Here is a 16,601-nt window from a genome sequence, read left to right as displayed (position 1 = left end):
CAAATATGTATTTTAATGGTGAGACAATAGAAAATTGTCACCTGTCTGTGCCACTTTTATATCCATGCAAACCTGCTTCCAGACCTTTGAAATGCCGCCTACATTGCAGTTTTTTCTTTTCAGTGATTTTAAGTGCATGAAGTGAAATGAAGTGGCAGCTCGGTGATTATCAGGCCAGGACCAGTGTAGCGGTCCTTTTAATGTCTCTGCTTCTATTAGGCTGTTGCTGGTGACTGTTTTATATACTGCTTAGATATCAGTCACTGTGATAATAAGATGATAAACGGTTAGTTTATAGTTAGCATTTATTTACATATAGTATGTTGGAATGTTTTGTACAGATTTTTGTCAGCAAATCCCATGAAAAGACTAGACTGACATCCGACTAGACTAGACTAGACTGACATCCTACTAGACTAGACTGACATCCTGCTAGACTAGACTAGACTAGACTGACATCCTGCTAGACTAGACTAGACTAGACTGACATCCTGCTAGACTAGACTAGACTAGACTGACATCCTACTAGACTAGATTAGACTAGACTGACATCCTACTAGACTAGGCTAGACTAGACTGACATCCTAGTAGACTAGACTGACATCCTACTAGACTAGACTAGACTGACATCCGACTAGACTAGACTGACATCCTACTAGACTAGACTAGACTGACATCCTACTAGACTAGACTAGACTGACATCCGACTAGACTAGACTGACATCCTACTAGACTAGACTAGACTGACATCCTACTAGACTAGACTAGACTGACATCCTACTAGACTAGACTAGACTGACATCCTACTAGACTAGACTAGACTGACATCCTACTAGACTAGACTAGACTGACATCCTACTAGACTAGACTAGACTGACATCCGACTAGACTAGACTGACATCCGACTAGACTAGACTAGACTGACATCCTACTAGACTAGACTAGACTGACATCCTACTAGACTAGACTAGACTGACATCCGACTAGACTAGACTAGACTAGACTGACATCCGACTAGACTAGACTGACATCCTAGTAGTGTGTGCTGAGGAGATCCAGTTCAGCACAAAATACGTTGTAATATGTCAGTGAGCCATGCTGTTGCACAGACTGATCTGGTCCAGCATTACTGTGAACTCACACGGTAGTTTATTAAGATTCAATGCAACATACAGCGTCCTGCTCCCAGAAATACTCACCAGTACACTGAATGTGTATCTGCTGCATTGCCTGGGACCTGGCTAATCTGTATGGGATAAGACCTAACTGCAGAGGAAACTGTGATGCCATACAAGTGTGGAGGACAGGGTTTTGGACTATCTGGTTATACTTCTGTTGGAGTTGGATAATTTTAGGGCTCAGAGCTGGATAATGATAATGAGATAATGAGATGGATAAATGCAGAGTATCACTAGTGTTATTCTTTAAGTAAATTCATGTAAATAAAGTGTTATTATAGAAACAGAATGCGACATACCGTATCCATCCTAACCCAGATCAGGTGTAGGGCACTCCTCTGTTTTTGAGCCTCGCTTCAGTGAGCTGATTGGTAGGATATGTGAGCGTTGCTAGGAGACAGGAGAGGCTTGCATCAGTTGTTGCTGCTCATTTTCCCCTCTCACCTCAGCTTACGGCCCCACCTTCCCCGTCTCTCACCTTGTTTTCCTTCTCTGTCTGGCCCCAGTCACTGCTTCACCCAGCCTCCCCCGTTACTCCCTGTCTGTGGTAGAGGTGGTGAGTGGGTGAGCAGCAGCGAGTGGGGTGGGGTGGGGGGAGGGTGCACAGTGATGTAATGCAGGAGCAGGGCATCGGATGGGCTGACGAATCACAATAAGCAGAGAGAGAAGAGGGGTGGGGGGTGAGACAGGAGGAGGAGAGGAAGGTTAGGGGAGGAGAGGCGTCTCCTGTGAGCAGTAGCAGGTCGGAGGCTCGCAGCAGCAAGATGTCAGAGCCTTAATCTGAGCTGAAAGGCAAAGGGAGGAACCGACTGAGGGCACAAGCAAATGGATTATGAGAGAAGCTGAGAAAGAGGACATCAAGCAGGACGATAGTGGGAGGAAGGGACGGACAGAGGCAGGGAGAGAGCCTGGGAAAAAAAATCGCCGCGGCCATTTGCACCACTGCAGCTTCCCCAGCCTGAGCAGATGCCTGTCTGACTGACTGTTCGGCTTCAGCTGTCTGTCTTTCTCTCCCAAACCTCTGTGGATCGAGCATCTTTGCCTGTTTTATCACCTCTGTGTGTGTGTTTCTTGGTGACTGTCTTGTGTGTCTTCTTCTCTTGCAAATATGATGAGACAGACTCCTGCGCCCCGGAAGGTACAGAACTCCATATGTTCGTCGTTATCTGTTGGGATGTGCTCTTGTCATTTTCCATTTGTTTAGTTGGCAGAGCTCCTTGTTGTGCAGGTCATGCTTGGAACTTTCAGTTGTTCCTCATTTTGTTTTTGATGGGAATTGTCTTTTTGTGTCTCTCAGGTGACATTTGATATTCCCAGTTTGGAAGCAGAAGCTTGGTTGTGCTCTATTTTGATCTCAGATGTCTTTTTTTTTTATTTTTTTTTTTTACTTATTTGTTGTTTTTGCTAATTCATAATTCGTTTTTGCAGAATATTTCATGCCCATGCATACATTCAGAGAGTGTCAGTTTATTTAGCACACCTAACTAAAACTGATGTAGTCTAATCCAACAGTCCTGCAAATAAATCCTCCATCATGAAGGTGATGATGTTCAGTTTTATATAGGATGTTGCATATTGATTCAACTGTGTGATTATCCTGCTGTTGTGGGACAGTATTCCTCTCTGGATAACACAGTACAGTTCAACAGAACTACAAAAATCCAAAAAGGTCATACAGTTTAATTAGCAGCTCTGAATCAGTCTGAACAAAAAACTTAACATGATCATCTTTATCGGGACCTTTGGATTAGACTGATAATAACCTGACACCTGAGTGTATGTCTGCTGTTTTTATATCCCTGTGGAGTTCAGTTGTATTTCTCTGTCTACGCTACAAGCTTTTATCTTGTATTTGGCCTCCTCATGCAGAAGCCATGTCTTCCACTGCACTTCACAAGGTCAATGATGTTGATGTTTTTTTTTTTTTTCATTCTTCAGGGAAGAATCAGATAATTTCACTTATGGTTGCAGATGCAGCCTGATGTAATCTCAATACAGCATGCTCTGTTATTTACAGCGTTCTGGCTTGAGAGGGCTGTCAGCCATTAGCTCAGACTAGTTTCTGCTGAATGGTCTGGCTCCAATCCAATCAAGAACGATAACAGGCCAAAGTGATGGCTGTGGCCAAACTGAAGCAGAGAGGAAGTTGGTGTGTAAAGTAAAAGGTGGCAGTGTGTGTGAAAGTGTCTCAGACCTGTGTTAAATCTGGTTTTGTTAATGAAAAGTAAACTAAAACAGCTATTATGCAGATTATCACAGACAGAAGGGCAGGTCTCCCCTCTACCTGCAGTTTCCAGGGTCAGAAATTAACTTTAAAATGCAAATTCAGGCTTGTTGAGAAATCATCTAATCAAAAATCACCTATAACAGCAGGTTCTTACTTGTAAACATGTTGCAGTATATTTGGTGTTGACTACGTCCACACAGAATATAGATTTTGTGATAGAGATGAGAATGGTGGATATTTTTCGGCGTGCTGTGGCTGAAATGCGGTGTGTCAGGGTAACGAGCTGTAATCCCAGCACCGTCTGCAGTAGAACCACAGCAGAACAGAACTGGGGTCCAGTGAAGTGGATCTGCTGCGTCCCCTGAGACACAATGTAGTCATTTAGTTCGGAGCATCTGTACCAGCCACTGTGTCCATGTTATCACTCAGGGTTTTGGTCACATGGGTGGAAGAAAAGAGCCTCCGGAGACCAGCTAGAGCAAGAGAGATCAGAAGGAAAACAGCCTATTATCATGTTAATGGATCCACAGGAGATGGTTTTTCTTCTGTGGTCTGTTTCAGGCCCAACAGGACTTTCATAGGTTTTTACTGTCAGCAAAAACAGGTTCAGTCATGTCAGTTTCATCCACACATTTGTGCTTTTGTCTGTGATTTCCTTCAGTATGAACTTTGCCTTATTTCACTAACCCTGGCTGTTTGTTCCCCTTCCTCCTCTCCTGGTGCCCTTTGACCTTTTCCTGCTCCTGCTCTTTTTCTCCTGCCTCCTCCTCAGACCACGGCCAGAAGGCCCAAGGTGAGCCCAGTCGTCAGCATCGTCAGGGCTTCAGTTTATCTTATTTATGTGTGATTATTGGTGATTGTTTCACATCCAGCAGAATGTTGTGTGAGTGTGTGAGTGTGTGTGTGTGAGTGCTGCCAGCACAGTAGTGACAATAGATCACCAGACCACAAATACAGTTTATTTCCATTAGAGGAATCACAGTTTTGATTAATAGCATTAGTACTTTTCTGCACAGCGTACTGAAGATTCTTCTTCATTTTATTTGTCCAGTTTATTATTTCACATTTATTTTTATAACAGTCTTCACTGAAAAGCCCAGGATTTTATATTTCTGCCTTAAACTGATGTAAAGCTGCTGTCGTTGCTTTGTTTAAAAAACCCCAGAACAGTGTCAGCTGTGTTTGCTTGTAAATTTTGCTTTTATTTGATTACTACAGTTCATTTTGCAGTCTTGTGTTTGTGTTTTTAATCTGGTCTGGAGGTGCACTGAAGAATCAGCTTGTAAAGGTTCATAATTTGCAAAGAGCCAGGGTTTTGAATGATGACTGGTATTTTTTTAAAAACCCAGATTTAGTGTTTATAGCGTCTATTTTGTTATTCTCGGCTTCTCCAGCAGCCCAGCCGGCCTGCGAGCACTGGTGGGAAGGGGGCTGCCTCCGGCTCGGCCTCCGCCTCTGCCGGAGAAATGAGCAGCAGCGAACCCAGCACACCAGCCCAGACGCCCCTCGCTGCTCCGGTCATTCCCACCCTCCACTCTCCTGGAAACCCTCCAGCCCCCGTCCCCAGCAAGGTCAGGATCAGCTCGAACACCAGCCTGTAGTTCACAACACATATCTAATGTTTTACTTTCCACTGAAATAAAACAAGCTGAATCCATCAAACACTGGAGGAAATGGAATTTTCCAGTACTTTGTTTTACCCTTGAACAACAAAAACACAAATAACTCTAAGCATATACTCAGGAATAAGATGTGATACTTTGGTTTTATAAGGCAGCACTTACTGTGAGATGAAAGAAGACTTGGTGTATAAAACACATGAGCAGACATATAATCAGATGTGACAGCTCCTCTAAATACCCCTGTTTTTGACAGAGCTGTCAGTTCGTGTTGATGTCATTGTATTGAGTCGCCCTGAATACATGAAGACACAATCCAAGAAATGTCTGATACAAGGAGACACTGAATGTCTACGTTACTCTGCTGTTTTAATTACAGGATTAATCCCAAACAGCTTATCTTCTACAGGCTCACACGATTTAAGTAATAACTTAATGTCGGTAATTACATAACAATTTAACTACAGTCTGATTCAAACGATTGTCATGAACTGGAGATAAACCGTATCCAGGCTGGTGCTTCTTTAAAACAAGACTGATGAATAAGAGATGAAGTGATGATCTCTGGACTTCAGCAGGATTCAGACTGTCCATGTCCAAAAGTTATTTGATTTGCATCAGTAAATTTCCTAAATTGTCTGTGAACTCTTTGTTAATCTTGAGCAGCGTCCAGGTTGATTGTTATTTGAGGTGATGATAGAGAATTAAATGTCAGCAATTATCACGTTAACATTTTGTAAAAGTCACGTTCTGATTGGTGCTTCATTTTAAGGCGGCCATAACCGCTGGCATTTGTATTTTATCCCCACAGGAGGACGTCACTATGGAAACACAGGTGCAGTGACGTGATGTGATGTTTTTGCACTTATTCAGGTGTTGTTTGTCTCACTAACATGTTAACAAGCTGTAGGAGCTGAGAGTCCTGGTCTTCGACTCTGTGTGAGGTGGCTCTGCCTCTGTTTGTCGGGACAGGATGTTTTTGCTGCAAAATGCATTTTTATTGAATTAAGGTGTGTGTGTGTGTGTGTGTGTGTGTATATAAACACACTCCCTGATACAGCATGTCGCTGCCTTTCTTCTCTCCACAGGTGAATTTTCTGCATGACAAGTGATGTTAAAGCTTTCTAACACCTTAAGATGAAAGTGCTGCCGCCACACAGAGAAGGCTTTGATTACATTTGATCTGATCACTGGAAAAAAAACCCAGAATATTCATGATAGTGAAACAAACATTAAAGAATGAAATGTAACAGATCAGGGTTGAAGCCTCTTTTCTTTTCTTAATCTCATTAGAATCCTCCTTTTCTTCATCACCAATCTTCTTTTTTCACATATCCCCCTTTCTGCCCTCTCATCCTGGCATTACCCTCCATCCTCTGTCTGCTGCATTTGTCCTTTATCCAGGAGGAGGAGGCTCTCCGTGCTCAGGTGAAGGACGTGGAGGAGAAGCTGGAGACGCTGAAGATGAAGCGGACGGAGGACAAAGCCAAACTGAAGGAGCTGGAGAAGCACAAGATCCAGTTGGAGCAGCTGCAGGAGTGGAAGTCCAAGATGCAGGAGCAGCAGGCCGAGCTGCAGAAACAGCTCAAAGAGGCCAAGAGGGTAAGAGGCAACAGCTGGATAAAGAGCTGAATGTGTGGGTGGAGGATGATGGAGAGGCTGCTTCAAACGTGTGGTATAACATCTTATCTATGATAGAAATCAAGAAATGAATTATTCTGAAGCTACTGTGTATTACTGATTTTAGAGAAAGCAAATCAGCAATTACCAGAAAATGTAAATAAAATCAAATTTGTTGTAAAGACTATATACAGTTACATATCAGACAAACCTGAGGACTGGTCATCACCCAGTTAGTCTGTATGTGCAGGAGGCTAAAGAGGCCCTGGAGGCGAAGGAGCATTACATGGAGGAGATGTCGGACACTGCGGATGCGATCGAGATGGCGACGCTAGATAAAGAGATGGCCGAGGAGAGAGCGGAGTCTCTGCAGCTGGAGGTCGACTCCCTCAAGGAGAAAGTGGAGGAGCTCACCATGGACCTGGAGATCCTCAAGCATGAGATAGAAGAGAAAGGTACGGCTAATGCAACTGGGGAAATCAGTCTCAAAAGTAATTAGGTAAACTTAAAAAACAAAACTTATTCAAAACAATACAGTTTTATTCTTGCCTGTGTTTTATGTTTATAATTTTATTGTGAAATTATTGTTTATAGTTTTTAATTTCTTATTTACACTAGAATTTTATACACTTTTATTCACTGGGAGTGTCCATCTGTGACATAAATCGAAGTTACATTTGTTTGGGTGATTTTGTTTTTCGCTGTAGATCTTAGTTGTGGTTTCCCACAGGTTCAGATGGAGCTGCCTCCAGTTATCATGTCAAACAGCTGGAAGAGCAGAACAGCAGACTGAAAGAAGCTCTGGTCAGGTGGGTTTGTGGAAAAGACGGAAAGAATCAGTTTGTTTTTTTTAAAAGGTTGATGGTGAAGACAAATGGGAAATGTCAAGAGAGAGCAATGAAATTCAGTTCCTGAACTAGATTTTAACCCAGGATCATGTGCTCTAAACCACGTTTACTCTATGTGTCAGGATGCGCGATCTGTCAGCGTCAGAGAAGCAGGAACATTTGAAGTTGCAGAAGCAGATGGAGAAGAAGAATGTGGAGCTGGACACTCTGAGGAGCCAGAAAGAAAAACTACAGGAAGAGATGACAGTGGCAGAGAAGACCATCGACGAGCTGAAAGAGCAGGTCAGTGTGTGTGTTTGGTCAAAGCCGAACTCGTGGCTGACTGAGCTGCTGCAGTGTCATAAGTTAGTCTGCAGCCTTTTTGCTGACCCCCTGTGCTGTAGTAGTTTTTGTTTTTGTGCTTCCAGGGCCTAAAACAGCATTGTCGTTTCTGATGCTGCTGCTCTGTTGCAGGTGGATGCAGCCTTAGGTGCAGAGGAGATGGTGGAGATGCTGACAGAAAGAAACCTGGACCTGGAGGAGAAAGTCCGAGAGATGAGAGAGACAGTTACTGACCTGGTGAGTAGAAAACACCAGGATTCTTTAACAACAAATCACACATTTGCTTGAACCATAGACTGATGAATTCCTCACTAACCAGACGCTCCGCTCTATTTACTACTGACAGAGAAAATGAGAGTGTTGCTGTTTGCAGACTCATTTCATTCTTGATACAGATTGAGGTCTTTAATATACATATACTTTACTCTGTGTTTATCATTACAGCCGTTGTGGAAATAAGAGTTTGAATTAGATTCTTTCACTGAAGACGTCACCAAATCTTTTGTTTGTCCTGCCTGGGTTGTCACCAACTTGCCAAAAAATAAAAAAATCACTGCAGTTTGTGCAGCAGTTTTTCTTTGTAGTAAAACTGGACAATCTCAGTCATGGAGTTTTTACATTATAGATGTTGTGGCTTTAAATGCAGCCCTTAAACGTGAGCAGTGTGCAGGTAGTTAATGTGAACAGTGACTCCTGCAGCGCCACCTACAGAAACTCAGCAGTAACAACATGATTCAGGAAGTGCAGCAGAAAATGGGATGGATCTCCCCAGTCAGAAAAATAAGAACCTTAATCAATGTCATTAGTGGTCGTCAAAGGACTTTGGTGACAGACTGACACGGAATTGGTCTTTGTCTCCTCCCTTCAGGAGGCGATCAATGAGATGAACGACGAGCTGCAGGAGAACGCCAGAGAGACGGAGCTGGAGCTGAGAGAGATGCTGGACCTGGGAGCAGCCAGAGTCCGAGAGGCAGAAAAACGAGTGGAAGCTGCTCAGGAAACTGTGGCCGATTATCAGCAGACCATCAAGAAGTACCGCGAGCTCACTGCTCACCTGCAGGTACACGCACCGAGGACACCTGTTATTCTAGTTGTACATTGGTTGATTAATTGGTCGCTTGCTGCTTATCCTCCCTTTGTTTGTGGCTGCAGGAGGTGAACAGAGAACTGACGAGCCAACAGGAGGCTTCAGCTGAGCTGCAGCAGCAGCTGCCGCCAGCAGAGATGTTTGATTTCAAGATCAAGTTTGCAGAGACAAAGGCCTACGCCAAGGTCAGAAATAATAACAGCTCTTCTGTCTGACTAACATGTGATTCAGCCTGATTGACCTTTTCTCTTCCCCTGTGTTTGGGTTCAGGCTGAGAGGAGGCAAAGCTGAAATGTGTTTCATTTGTCTGTTTCCAGGCCATTGAGATGGAGCTGAGGAAGATGGAGGTGAGTCAGGCCAACAGACACGTTTCTCTTCTCACCTCCTTCATGCCCGAGTCCTTCCTTCGTCACGGTGGAGACCACGACTGCATCCTGGTGCTGCTGCTCATCCCCAGGCTCATCTGCAAGGTCAGCACCACACAGTTCCCTTTTTCAATCACATTTTCTCAATGGTAGGAACAGCGGAGAAAGGAAGAGTGATGACACAGGACCAGAGTTTGCAGATTAAAAACAGCTGTGGGGGAAAGAAGCTTGGAGCTTGAACCTGTGTTTCTGTGTCTTCAGGCCGAGCTGATCAGCAAACAGGCACAGGAGAAGTTTGACCTGAATGAGAACTGCGTGGAGCGGACGGGCCTGAAGGGAGCTGTCGGGGAGCAGCTGAGCTTCGCCGCTGGGCTGGTCTACTCACTCAGTCTGCTGCAGGCCACGCTCCACAAATACGAGCAGTATGTCCTCAGTCTTGTGTTCTTTGGAAACCTGCTGTGCAGTTTGTGTGATTCTTAGAGATGAGGAGAGTTTTGGCTAAATAACTCCAGAGTTCTTTCATCTTAGACGTATTTATGTTCAACAAAATATTTTATATACGCTCAATTGCTGTGTGTGTCTGTGTGTGTGTGTCAGAGCTCTGGCTCAGTGCGGTGTTGAGGTCTATAAGAAGATCGGTTCTCTGTATCCTGAGATGAGCGTCCATGAACGGTCTCTGGATTTCCTCATCGACCTGCTGCACAAAGACCAGCTGGATGAGACCGTCAATGTGGAGCCACTCACCAAGGCCATTAAATACTATCAGGTACACACACACACACACTGTACTGTATATACACACACAAGTTAAATGGGTTTCTTTCAGCAAGAATGAAAGGCAGTGAGACCAGCAATGTTGTCTGGTTTAGAGACAGTGGCACTGAGACAAAGACAGGAGGCAGAGCTGGAGGTAGCAGAGCTGAAGATGTTGAGGTTCTCTCTGGGAGTGACGAGGATGGATAGGATCAGGAATGAGGACATCAGAGGGACAGCTGATGTTAGATGGTTTGGAGAAGAAGCCAGGGAAGCCAGATTGAGATGGTTTGGACGTGTTCAGAGGAGGGACAGTGAATACATTGGTAAAAGGATGCTGAGGTTAGAGCTGCCAGGAAGGAGGCCTAGAGGAAGACCAAAGAGGAGGTTCTTTAGTAACTTGCTTTGATAGATTGGTGCCGATACAAAGTTAGTACTTATATGAATAGTTGACATTGCATCGCCAAAATGATAACAGAGAAGACATGATTCCTCAAATTAAAATAAACTATGGCAACAAAAATAATGTTGAACACATCTCTGCTTTTTCTGTTGTTTTGCAGCACCTGTACAGCATCCACCTGGCAGAGCAGAATGAGGACTGCACTGTGCAGCTGGCTGATCACATCAGAGTGAGTACAAATGATCCATCCATGCTTCTACGCCTTTAACATATATTGTTGCTCCCAGCTCATGTTTCCTGCAGTGCTGATGATTTATGGTGAATTAGTCTGTGTGAGCTGTTTGCATGACGATTATCTAGCTGCAAATATGTGGCTTTACCATTTAGTCATGTGCTGTTGTGCCATGTGTAGTTTACCCAGAGTGCCTTGGACTGCATGGCCGTGGAGGTTGGTCGTCTGCGGGCGTTCCTGCACGCGGGTCAGGAGAAGGCCGACCTCGCCGTGCTGCTGAAGGACCTGGAGACATCCTGCAGCGACATCCGACAGTTCTGCAAGAAGATCCGACGCAGGATGCCAGGAACAGACGCACCCGGCATCCCAGTTGCACTCAGCTTTGGACAGCAGGTAACCATGGCAACCAATGTCAGTCTACACTGGAATTACTGAATTGCTGGGTTTTTGTATTCCATTCAAGGATTACACTCTAATAATGGTTGTAAAGATTTCGCCGGCTCCACGTTAATATCCAACCTTCGCCCTGCAGGTGTCGGACACCCTGTCAGACTGTAGGAAGCACCTGACCTGGGTGGTGGCGGTGCTGCAGGAAGTGGCAGCAGCTGGAGCTCAGATGATGTCGCCACTCGGTGAGCAGGAGGGGCTGGCCGCTGTCAAACTGGAAGATGTGGCGTTCAAGGCGGGAGAGCAGGTGGGTACAATAAAAGTTTGTGTGGAAATAGTTTCAGTAAGAAATAAATCCAGGCTACAGAGTTAGTGTAGCTACATTCATTTTATTGTAATCACAATCATTGTAAGATGAAAATGTTAAAGCAGGTTTTTCTATAGCGTAGACTTTCTGAGATGAGGAACAGCTCTGCTGTGTGCAAAACAAAAACATGGACAGGAGACAGAGCGTCTTAGTCTGCAATGTCTTTTTAATTTCAGATCTACGGCTCACAGGGGGCCAACCCCTATGAGTATCTGCGACAGTCCTGTGGCATCGTCATAGCAACCATGAACAAGATGGCCACCGCCATGCAGGAGGGCGAGTATGACTCTGAGAAACCTCTAAACAAGGTAGTTAGTGCGAAGAAGTGTGGGATTTCTCTGCAGGTCTGGACATGTTTCACTACAGCAGGATTTTATTCTCACGTTTGACTGTCATCTCCTAGAACTCTCCACCTGTGGACGTGCGAGCGGCGGCTCTGCGAGCAGAAATCACAGATGCAGAAGGTCTCGGCTTGAAGCTGGAGGACAGAGAAACAGTCATCAAAGAGCTGAAGAAGTCCCTGAAGATCAAGGTAAAGAAATAAAAACACATTAGATACAGTTTTTTCCTTGCTGTAATACTGTACAACAAATATACTACTTTATAGTATAGTACTATTTGTACCATTTTTACTTACATGATGTATTATATATCAAGAAAATTATGACAACGGAAAACCTGCGTGTGTTGGTTTGCAGGGAGAGGAGCTGAGCGAGGCGAACGTGCGTCTCAGTCTACTGGAGAAGAAACTGGACAGCTCGTCCAAAGATGCAGACGAACGTGTTGAGAAGATTCAGACTCGGCTGGACGAGGCCCAGACTCTGCTGAAGAAGAAGGAAAAGTAAGAAGGATGCACGAACGATCGATTCAGACAGGAACAGGTGTCCAGCTCTGTGCTGATGATGTTCTCTCTGCAGGGATTTCGAGGAGACGATGGACGCGCTGCAGGCCGACATCGACCAGCTGGAGTCGGAGAAGGCCGAGCTGAAGCAGCGAATCAACAGCCAATCAAAGATGACCATCGACGGACTGAGAGGAACCGGCTCGTCAGGAATCGCTTCCATCGTCACAGGAGTGGCAGGAGGTGAGTGGAGGGAAAACTACATGACACAGTACAGAACTGCAGGGATTGGTCCAGTGAAAGAAAGTGAATCTGTTCATTTACTGTTATGGTTTATTCCTGCCTTTGTTCATATTTTCAACACTTCCTCTCAAAAACCTGGTACCCAAACATCTGTCTGCACAAATTTCCTGTGCTCACACTCAAGTCCTCCCCATCAAACTCCAAAGTTCTGCTCTCACTTTTGGCTGTGGATTTTATTCCACACAAATTACAAGAGAAAACCAGTGGTTTGAGGATTTTAACAGGGTTATTCACAAAAATGTGAGCGTGAGGAGGAGGACTGCAGTGTGAGCACAGGACTATGCTCTTCAACACAGGAATAAAACCTATACAGTTACTGTTCCAGCCACATGCCATGAATATCTCACCTGTCTTAAATTTTCAAAGACTAAATTGATTAATCCTCAGAAATGAATCTACACGTGTGTGGTTGTAACAAACAGTGATCTCCTCTGTCTTTACTCTCTTCTCCCTTTGAATCTCCTCGTTTCCCCCCCTTACCCTGCAGAGGAACAAAAAGGTATCTCCATCCTTGTAGTGACACCTGTTGTGATCCTGCATGTGGATTTCAGTGAGAAAAACTCTAAAAATGAAGCATTTTAATTGTGCATGGGTAATGAGTGAAATACTGCATGCATGTTTTTATCAGGGTCTACACATCTTAAAGTGTAGAAAAACATTGACCTCAGTTTCTTCAGTGAACTAGTCTGATCTAAAATGGGTTTATTGCCAACTTAATCCAATCATGAAGTCCAACATACTTTGGAGGTACAATTACCTCAACATTGCACTAAATTGCACAACTTGATTCGAAGCACTTCATCCCATCAGTGACCATGTGCATGCTAACTGCAGAAAACTGTCCACAGTGAAGCTGAGCCTGGACTGTTCACTGAAAGCTCCACGTAGAAATGATCACACAAACCTGTTCTCGTCCACAGCGAACATGATGTCCAGTGTTGGATCAGCTTCTGGCGTCCAGGTGATCGACTCTCCTCTGCTGACTCAGCAGATTGAGGCTCAGAGGCTGTGCATCAAACACCTGAAGAACGACAACAACAGACTGAAGGTACAAAACATCTTTCCAACATCAGGCTCATTAATATGCAGACAGCGACATGCAAAGAAGGAAATAGAACAGCAATGGCTGTCGTCCAGTAATACAAACATTATACTATTTAACAAATTTGGAAACAAATGGAACAGCCCTACAGTTTTAACCAACATGCTTCCCTCATTCTCAAATCTAAGACAAACTAATGAATATTATGACACTTCGATGTACCAAATTATATCTGTACATGGGTCTCATCATAAAACCAACATCACACAACAAGTTCCTACACTGAAGTTATAAAAGTCACTGTCGGTCTTTAAGATGTGCTCAGGATTCATCTCTGTTACTGTACAGCTTGATCCATCAGTGTTCAATGTATATTCACCTGGCTGAAGTAACATCTCGTCCTTCTCAGGCAGAGAAGATGCGTGCTCAGCTCGCTGCTCTGCCTCCCCTCCATGTGCCCAAACTTCCCTCCAGAGACCGGGGACGCCCTGAAGTGCTCTCGAGCGCCCTCTATCGCAAAACCGACCAGCTGCTGGAGACTCTGCTGCAGATGAGTGCCAACGTAAAGGTGGTGGACGTCACCGGGAAATCTCCAGGTATGATCTGCAAAGATGAGATTTGGAGCTTTTACTAAGGTGCAGCATCAGAGTAAGATCTCCAGCTGTTAGTGGGATGAAAGGCGAGTGTGTTGATGGCCCCTCCCAGTTTGAGTTAAACATCTGGAAACACAGCAGACATGTTCGCATTCATTTTTTTCTTCATTGCCTCCCACTTGTGAAACCAGCCTAGCTTAAAGCCTCTGCTGCCTCCAGGCCAGGCAGCAAAGAAATGACTGTTTCACAAATAAGCAAGTTTTTTTTTTTTTTGAGTGTTTAGTTACTGTACTAAACTATTAAATTACAGCCAGAGAGCAAGTCACACCCCTTTGCTAATGAATAAAGGATCTGTTGTGTCCTGCAGTGACACCTAGTGCTCAGCTCCTGGAACAAACAGCCAGACTACAGTCCCTGAGTGACACACTGGACAGACTGAAGGTAAACAAGCACACCTTTACAGCAAAAATACACTGCAGCAGCACCTGAACTACTCACCAAGTAGGATTCAGTAATGCAGCAATAACTGCACATTTGTTCTGTTCCCCTCCTTCGGTCAGGATGAAGTAGCAGAGCACGTCGTCAACCAGCAACCCGGAGGTCGAGTCTCATCGGACTTCGCCACATTCCCTTCAACCTCGTTTGTAAAGGTACAGTGAGAGCACCGCTGCAGACACGCTGTCATTCATAGTTGCTCACCTGCTTACACTGGATTCAGAGAGGAAGCTTCTTTTAGCTGTTACATTAGTGACATTTTGAAAATTCATTTTACAGATAAAAGAAAAAGATCATGGTGACTTACCAAGCTGAACCTTCTCTGTGCAGCTCTAATTACATCCACTCTCTTGTGTTCAGGTGAAGGAGGAGAAGCAGGGCGACACCGTGCTGGTGGGTCGGGTCATGGTGCCGTGTCCCCGTGGTCAGGAGCAGGTCCACCGCCTTGTCCTGTCACAGTCTCAGCTGCAGAGGGTCCACAGTCTGCTGCGCACCTAAACCTCCCCTGCACTAAGATCCTGCCTGCTGCTTTCAACACAGCACTCCTGTCATCGGCCTGGTTTCCACTCCAGGGCTAAAACAAGTCTAACCAGGAGGTATTTCATATCACTAAGTGGTGAGATCGAACAATATTGGTGTTCGTTATAATGCTGGTTGATAAGTTTGAGACTGGTCTAATCTCAGGATCATGCTGCATTATCTGAATTCTGGGTGAATTAGAGCTAAAACGATTAGTCTTAATTAAGGAGTCTAATTAAATCAATTAAAATATTAATGAAATTAAGAACAGCTGCTGTCGACCTGCTACATGTTGCCCAGGCTGAAAACATTTCTCACCCTGTTGTTTGGCCCTGGGGTGGAACCTGCAGTGTGGTTTGTATTAGGCTGTCGCTCCATTTTCTGTTACAGTGTTGGTGCTGTTATTAATGCTACACAGGATACAAAGGATGAGTGTGTTGTATGTATTTTATAACTTCACTGTCTGACCTGAAAGGATTTTAAAAAGCTTAAATGACCAGGAATGGTCGGTTTAACTGTGGTTTGATCAAAGAGACTATTTGCACATGTACAAGACAGAAGGGAAGAAAGTCCTGCACATTAGTTCTGGATGTAACTTTACTCCTGCAACATTTCAGCAATTACAGAAACATTTAGCCACATATGTGTTCAGGATTTTGTTCCCCGGTGTTTTTCGTGAAAAACTCCGTGGGCTGCACAGAACAAGAACTGATTCATTTTGAGGGATTTACTGTGTAAAACGCTTAAGTTCTGCAGACTTTTTATGTTTATTTAAAACAGGCTGACTGCACTTAGGGTAGATGGGAATAACGTGGTTTAAGTTATTTAGTATTTATTAAACATGCTGTAAAGGTGTTGGTGTCTACTTTTACATGTTTGGTATGAACGTACCAGTTGTATTGGTAAAGTGGTAAACGGGGGGGGGGGCAAACTTAGATTAATATATGTTGTTTCCTGTTGCTGTTTCAGACTTGATCTTTGTCCGAGCCTTAAACCTGCAGAGAGCACTCACCTGCCTTATTTTTCATTTGTTCAACCAAATCACATTTAAAGCAAGACTACATCTTTGCCAAAGAATCTTTGTTTTATTTCGCCACATCTGCTCATTTCAAAAGACTTTTATTATTAATCTGTGCTGATTGTTTACGTAGGACTATCGTAACTTGAAGCTTGATTTTAGAATTTATTTAATTAACAAGCTAAATGCATCTACGTTTACTGTAGTTTCAGAGGGAAATGCAGACTTTAGTTATTCATTTCTTTGTTGGTATGCTGTCAGTGAGCTGATGTACTGAATCTGCAGCTTGTCTAACTTGTCTCTGTTCTTCCCTGTGTGGCTTCCTGCTCTTGCACAACTGATAACGGATCAATAAAGACATTAAAGCCAGTGTATATTTGTCA

General features: G+C 44.1%; 1 protein-coding gene and 1 long non-coding RNA gene across 9 annotated transcripts in view; one reads left to right on the top strand and one right to left on the bottom strand.

Moving 5' to 3' along the window:
- The window catches only part of dctn1b (dynactin 1b), a 29,237-nt gene extending 12,640 nt beyond the window's left edge, over positions 1–16,597 (top strand). For 3 of the 8 annotated variants that reach the window (XM_026309399.2, XM_026309389.2, XM_026309347.2), the window contains 27 exons: positions 2,299–2,316; positions 4,178–4,198; positions 4,800–4,976; positions 5,836–5,859; positions 6,429–6,626; positions 6,895–7,099; positions 7,375–7,453; positions 7,615–7,774; positions 7,946–8,050; positions 8,682–8,873; positions 8,966–9,085; positions 9,218–9,370; positions 9,527–9,687; positions 9,863–10,031; positions 10,582–10,650; positions 10,834–11,046; positions 11,186–11,347; positions 11,584–11,715; positions 11,811–11,939; positions 12,106–12,248; positions 12,325–12,491; positions 13,039–13,050; positions 13,472–13,599; positions 14,003–14,189; positions 14,554–14,627; positions 14,747–14,836; positions 15,042–16,597. In XM_026309399.2, the coding sequence (XP_026165184.1) occupies positions 2,299–2,316; positions 4,178–4,198; positions 4,800–4,976; positions 5,836–5,859; positions 6,429–6,626; positions 6,895–7,099; positions 7,375–7,453; positions 7,615–7,774; positions 7,946–8,050; positions 8,682–8,873; positions 8,966–9,085; positions 9,218–9,370; positions 9,527–9,687; positions 9,863–10,031; positions 10,582–10,650; positions 10,834–11,046; positions 11,186–11,347; positions 11,584–11,715; positions 11,811–11,939; positions 12,106–12,248; positions 12,325–12,491; positions 13,039–13,050; positions 13,472–13,599; positions 14,003–14,189; positions 14,554–14,627; positions 14,747–14,836; positions 15,042–15,179 (3,426 nt within the window). In that variant the 3' untranslated portion in view covers positions 15,180–16,597. The remainder of the gene's footprint in view (positions 1–2,298; positions 2,317–4,177; positions 4,199–4,799; positions 4,977–5,835; positions 5,860–6,428; positions 6,627–6,894; positions 7,100–7,374; positions 7,454–7,614; positions 7,775–7,945; positions 8,051–8,681; positions 8,874–8,965; positions 9,086–9,217; positions 9,371–9,526; positions 9,688–9,862; positions 10,032–10,581; positions 10,651–10,833; positions 11,047–11,185; positions 11,348–11,583; positions 11,716–11,810; positions 11,940–12,105; positions 12,249–12,324; positions 12,492–13,038; positions 13,051–13,471; positions 13,600–14,002; positions 14,190–14,553; positions 14,628–14,746; positions 14,837–15,041) is intronic. The other 5 variants (XM_026309379.2, XM_026309364.2, XM_026309371.2 and 2 more) reach the window with 4 other exon arrangements.
- LOC113131771 (uncharacterized) lies at positions 11,410–13,589 on the bottom strand. The gene is made up of 3 exons (XR_004463022.1): positions 13,456–13,589; positions 12,086–12,228; positions 11,410–11,885 (listed from the first exon to the last, which is right to left on the bottom strand). It is a non-coding gene; the product is annotated as an uncharacterized LOC113131771 (long non-coding RNA).
- Positions 16,598–16,601: the final 4 nt, after the last annotated feature.

This window comes from Mastacembelus armatus, chromosome 22, assembly GCF_900324485.2.
Source record: "Mastacembelus armatus chromosome 22, fMasArm1.2, whole genome shotgun sequence".
Lineage (NCBI taxonomy): Eukaryota > Metazoa > Chordata > Actinopteri > Synbranchiformes > Mastacembelidae > Mastacembelus > Mastacembelus armatus.
This window is presented reverse-complemented; position numbering and strand designations above follow the sequence as displayed.